This window comes from Mesoplodon bidens (assembly GCF_964165515.1).
Source record: "Mesoplodon bidens genome assembly, chromosome: 10".
In the NCBI taxonomy this organism is placed as follows: Eukaryota; Metazoa; Chordata; class Mammalia; order Artiodactyla; family Ziphiidae; genus Mesoplodon; species Mesoplodon bidens.
The window spans coordinates 2,749,156-2,755,155 of record NC_138172.1 but is presented as its reverse complement, the minus strand read 5'-3'; the positions used below and the strand labels follow the sequence as shown (position 1 = coordinate 2,755,155).

General features: G+C 54.6%; 1 protein-coding gene across 1 annotated transcript in view; it reads left to right on the top strand.

Moving 5' to 3' along the window:
• The first annotated feature begins 2,667 nt into the window (after nucleotides 1-2,667).
• The window catches only part of NUP210 (nucleoporin 210), a 100,856-nt gene continuing 97,523 nt past the window's right edge, over nucleotides 2,668-6,000 (top strand). The window contains exon 1 of the mRNA XM_081246205.1: nucleotides 2,668-2,856. Coding sequence (XP_081102331.1) covers nucleotides 2,690-2,856 — 167 coding nt within the window. The 5' untranslated portion in view covers nucleotides 2,668-2,689. The remainder of the gene's footprint in view (nucleotides 2,857-6,000) is intronic.

Sequence of the window (6,000 nt, the reverse complement as noted above, 5' to 3'; positions counted from 1 at the left end):
GAAAAACTATAGGACACACAGGGAACTATATTCAATATCTTGTAATAACGTACAATGGAATAGAACCTGAAAAAAAATATATAAATGAACCACTTTGCTGTACACCTGAAATTAACACAACATTGTAAATCAACTATACTTCAATTAAACAACAACAAAAACAGGACATTGTAACCAGGATTTACCATTGACACAGTCAAGACATAGAACATTTCCAGCCGCACAAAGATTTCACATGTCCTTTTATAGCCACATCACCCCCCCACCCCTACCCCATGTGGCCCTCACCCACTGTCAATCACTCACCTGTTCTCCAGTTCTATAACGTTGCTTTTCAAGAACGTTATATGAATGGAATTATGCCATATGTAACCTTTTGCGATCGGCTTTTTTTCCACTCAGCATAATTTCCTGCAGATTTGAGTTGTCCAGTGCGTCAACAGTTTGTTCCTTTATTGCCGAGTGGCATTCCATGGTGTGGATGCACCCAGTCTGTTTAACCATCACCTGTGGAAAAACCTCTATGCTGTTTTCAGTTTTGGGTTATTATGAATAAAGCTGCTTTGAACATTTTATGTAGGCGCTTTTGTGTAAACATACGTTTTCAGTTTCCTGGGATAAACGGCCAAGAGTGTGGATGTTTGTTTTAAATAAATCAATTGCATTCATTTACAATTGAGCTGTTTCATCTACAAATCCACATTACTGATTTCTTCTCAATAATCAGAAGATCTGGAAAGATGGGGCCATAGGGACTCATGCTCCTAACAGGCCAGATGGGCTTAAGATCCCTGATGCCCCGCCTAGTCCTTTGTATTTATCTACCTGCTGGGCAAGGCTCCTGGTTTGCCAATTTAAGTGGGCATAATTGGAACATGATAAGTTATATCATGAGTTTTAACTGTATACACACAGGTATTTGCTTGTATATGCGTAAAATCTGTCTGGAAGTATACACAAGCAGAAAATACTGGTTGCCTCTGGGAAGGGTACTGGGTGAGGGGCAGTAAGGGGGAGTCACTTTTACTATGAGCCCTTTTGAGCCTTTTTTAGCTTAAACCCATCTGTTATTGACTAAAAAATGAATCAATAAAACATGCAAACAAAAACACTAAAAATTCCTCACAGATACTTGCTCTGAGGCTGCTTTGTCCATACAACTCTTGTTTCTTTAGACAAGAGAACCCACTGGAATTTCCCCACCCAGGGAAGAGCCCAGCTCCAAGAGATCTCTGGTCTTGGGCCTTTAGGCTTTGAGGGTGATCCCCAAACACCCGTCCTCACCATCCAAAAGCTGGATGACCCCTGAGGGGCACGCTCAGACCATCTGGGCCTCTCTGAAGCCTAGTGAGGTGTCTATGCCCAGCCCAGGGGCCACCTCCTCCAAGAAGCCTTTCCCAGCCTGATTGAAATTCAGCTTCTCCCTCCATCATCAGGCAGGGGCATCTATGTGCCTATCCGGTTACAATCCAGGGCACACTTCCTGGACCCTTCACACAGGCTGGGCCCCAGTGCACTTACCCCGCCTCTTCCTGACCTCCCACTAGGCTGGGCCCTCACCGCAGCAGATTAACATCTTAAAGGCACTGGTGCACAGGGTAACTGCAGAGCTCACCCCCTCCTGTAATTCGTGACAAACACTACTACAAACCTAGGGCACAACCTGTAAAGTGAAGTTAAGATTTAAGATTTCTGCACGCACAATTCAGTGATGCTGAACTCTCTCTCTCTCTCCCTCTCTCTCTGGTGCGTGCGGGGGAGGGGTAGGATGTGCTCTGGCAGTGTTGGCGCCTTAAAACTGCCCTTTGGGTAACCCCCTCACGGCTTCCGGAAGACAGTGGGTGCGGCGCAGAGAAGAAGGGCTTTGGGATCTGAGAGCCTCAGTGTTGCCCTTCGTGGCTGCGTGGTCTTCAGGCCAACTCACCCTGTTTCCTCCTGGAGAACTGGGGATCATGAAGCCTCCCTGGCAAGGCTTGGAGGAGGCTGAAGGGGGAGGGAGCACCCACAGGGCCCCCAGGGCTTCAGCAGGCCGCTTGCCCTTGCGGAACTGGGCCCCTCTACTGGATGCCTGGGCCAGGATGCGCTCCGCATTCCAGATTTCCTGGGGGCCTGTTCCTTTGTGGGTTGATGGTCTGAGCTCAAGGTCTCAGGAGCCTGGCGGACTCGTTTGTTGGGCCCTGGCCAGGGTCATTGGCCAGAGTCGCTGAACAGGACCGAATGAATGGCTGCGGGACGGCTGAGAGGCTCCACATCCGCGTGCAGTGCCGCCCGAGAGTTTGAAACCAAGAGTTTGAAACCAGGGCTACGAGTGTGGAGGCCAGAAAACCGTGCAGTGCTTCCCGCTTGGTCGAGGGGCGCCACCGCCGCAGGGCGCCTCATCCCTTCTCCCCCGCCCACGGTGACTCGGGGGCGCGCCCCACCCCACTCACCCAGGCCCGCGTGTCCCCGGGTGCGCTCCCCGGCCCCTCCCTCCGCCCCGCAGTGCCGGGGGCCGGGGGTGGGAGCCCGGCCCCCTCAGTTCCATCGCTCAGGGCCCGCCGAGGCTCGAGGAAGGGGCCCGAGGCCTCGGCCCTCGCCCCGCCCTCTCCCTCCCTCCCGCGCTTATCACCTGCCGGCCAGGCGCGAGGGGAGCGCGCGCGCGTGCGCGCGCGGCCGGGCTCCGGGTCCCGGGAGGTGAAGCGCGGCGAGGATGGCGGCGCGGGGCCGGCGGCTGTGGCCGCTGCTGCTCGCGCTCTCGGGGTTGCTGGCGCTGCCCGCGCCGGCGGCCAAGCTCAACATCCCCAAGGTGCTGCTGCCCTTCACGCGGGCCACGCGCGTGAACTTTACGCTGGAGGCCTCGGAGGGCTGCTACCGCTGGTGAGGCGCGGGGCCGGGGCGGGAGGCAGGCCTCGGGAGCGGGCGGCCGGGCGGGCGCGCTGCAGGTGCGCGGGCGCGGGGAGGAGGCCGCGGCCCCGGGCGGGTCCGGCGGGGCCTGCGGCGCGCGGCCTTCGGGCCCGGCCGGCGCCAGGAGGCCGGGAGCCGCGCGCCCCCAGCAGGCCCGCGCAGCAGGTGCGCCGGCGCCGGCTTGCCGGCCGGGCGGCCACTGGCCTGACGGCTGGTCGCGCGTGATCCGGCGGCGTGCGCCTGGGTCGCCCCTACTGCGCATGGCGGCGCCCAGGCCTCCGCGCGCTCTGGCGGGAAGGGGGCCCTCTGGGGAGGTGGTGCGGGCGGGAGACCTGCTGTCGGCGGGATTCACGGAGGGCGTGCGGCGGGCGCGGCGGAGGGCCCGCGAAGGCCTGCCCGGCCCGGGGCTGCAGGAGGGACCTCCTGCCGGAGGGAGAGGGTCGCACCGGCGCTGCTGGTCCCGGGATGCGCGTCCACGTGGTCGCACGCCTTTCTCGTCCAGGCTCCGGGAGAGGTGGTCAGGGCCCTATAGAGCCCTGGGCTGGGGACGCCGCTTTCCGTAGTTTGGTGACCGGGTCTCATGCCTGGCGCTGGACTGGTGTGGGAATTGGGCTTGTGGAGAAGTGGGGAAGGTGTGTGTGGGAGTGGAATCAGTCGTTCCGCGTCTTTGGGAGGAACGTAAACTTTTGATGAAAGGTCTTTCAGAGGAAACCCTAGGTGTTCAACAGATGATGCACCTGTTTTACAGATGAGAGAGGCAAGGGAATGGTTGGTTCACCCCAGGTTGCCCACAGAGCAGGGTTGCCTTGATCCCTAGCTTCCTGGGGGGACTCAGGAGTTCTGCACCTTTTGTGGGGGATGTGATCTGGGAACCGCAGGAACTAATGAAACTAGAGGTCCGCCCCACCTCACGGTAGCTGGGTGATGTGGTCCAGCCCTTCCATCCTTCAGATGGAGAAGCAGCAGCTTGAAGCGGCCTCGAGGCTCCACCCCGAGCAGGTTCATTCCTAGCAGGGTGAAGGCGGTGCTGGGTATGACCAAGGCCCTACCACACCTCCCCGCCAGCTTGCTGGTGCTCATTCTCTGGTAGAAGTTGTACTCTTGATATGGGGGCAAGAAAGGGGAAGCTGGCTATTAAAAACAGCTGGCTTCAAATGAATCCGTTTGGGTGTATTTGTATGCTACTTCCTCTGAGATTCTAGAGCTGTGTTTTTTGTTTCTGAAGTAACTTTTTTTTTTTTTCTAACTGCATTTTCTTTTCTGAGAAGAGCTGGTGGATTTTAATTTACTTGTATAGTTTCTGAGGAGGAAGGGAAAAAACCATTCCTAATCACTGATGCATCAGAGGGATGCTAAGTATCTTATAACTTGTTTTGAATCTGATCCATAGCTTTTATTGCAAATGTGTAACTGCTTACCTTAAGTGTCTTGGAGGTGTTTGGTGGTTGTGGTTTTCCCCTTAACTTCACAGAAGCTTCTGTCAATCAAGCATTGGAAATGTTTTCCTTATTTTCAGTATGCGCTTCCTAGTTCAGTCAGGTATTGCTTTAGGTTTTGAAGAGTCCCCTCTGGAATTTTAAGAGTGGGCCTGAAGGCAAGCTTCCTATCTGCATTCATCTATACCTGGGAGGAAAATAGCCTCTTCACTCAAGGAGTTCATTGTGAAGTGTGTGAGGTGAAAAACAGAGAAAATGAAAACCTTCCTGGACCTTGGGGGAATTTTTGTTCATCCTTTGACTTTTCGGCCAAGCTCCCACTTTACTGGAATCACTGCGTGCCTGAGCCCCGGGGGCTTTAAGTCTACTTTTCCTGTTTCTTGATTTTATAGCATCAAATAATCAGGCAATTTTAAGGTCAGGGGAACTGTAGAGAGCATCAGGTTAAAACTGTTCACATTTCAGTCGGAGCCTCAGGGCAGTGCTCTGGGGGACGCGTGTAAGTGGTGACGGTCTTGAGTTTGGGACCGTGCCCCCGTTCCACCTCTTTCAGGGGTTTGCAGCCTCTGGCGAATTGGCCAGACCTGATTGAACCCCTCCAGTCACACCGAGGGATTGCTGGTTATGTGGCAAACTCCTGATTCTTTTTTGATATTTCATGTTATTGAAAGGGCTCCAAAGCATCTTTCATTAGCTTCTTTTTAAGGCATCCTTTATATAAATGACACGAGAGAGAAAGTTGGGAAAAGGGAGAAAAAGAGAAGTGTCCCATAATCCTTTTTTTTTCTTTTTTCTTTTTTTTTTTTTTTGTGGCCGAGTGGCATGTGGGATCTTAGTTCCCCGATCAGGGATCACACCCACGCCCCCTGCATTGGAAGCGCAGAATCTTGACCACTGGACCACCACGGAAGTCTCCCATAATCCTTTGACTGTAACACAGTCAGTCACCATTTTGTTTTCCTTTTGATCACTTATTTCCCCCCCACCCCGCCCCACGAAGCTCAAACCTGGTATTCAGGTCACTTGGGAAGTTTCTTCTCTACCAACCACCAGCAAATGTTAAAGCCCAGCTGTTTTTCAATGTTGCTTCATGATCTTAAGTTTTCAGTGTCTGAGCACCATGCCGCCGGGTAGATGTTCCATCATCCGTTGATTCTTTTCCCTGCGGTTGAAGTTGGAAGTCCAGGGTGTTCTGGATTCTCCAGGGGGCTGCCCTGTCTTGGAGGAAGTCAGTGTCTTAGGTGGGCTTCCCAGAAGTAAAGCCCGAGACAGGGTTTGGTTTACTGAGAGGGCACTCTGCTGGGGAGCGAGGTCGGGGAGGGGAGAGAGCGAGGGTGTGGTCACAGGGAAAGTCCAGCCTTGTGCTGATCCTCGACCGTCTGGAGTTGAATTGCGCTGCAGGTTGTCCACCCTTGAGGCCAGCCGGAGACCAAGCTTTTGCATTTTTTCACCCACTATAAGTCAGCCAGTGGCTGCCCCGGGGAAGGGGGTATATGCAGCCTCCCAGGCCTCTGGGCAAAGCACCTATTGGCCAAGGGTATTGGACTGAATAAGGTCGCAGGTGTAAACTGTGAGCTGCCCAGCCCGCCTCCAGCTGGGGCCGGGGTGGGTGGACCTGCCTGGTAAAGAGCATCTGGCAGGGTGTCCACAGCGCCCACTGTACTGAGCTGGGCCCGGATGC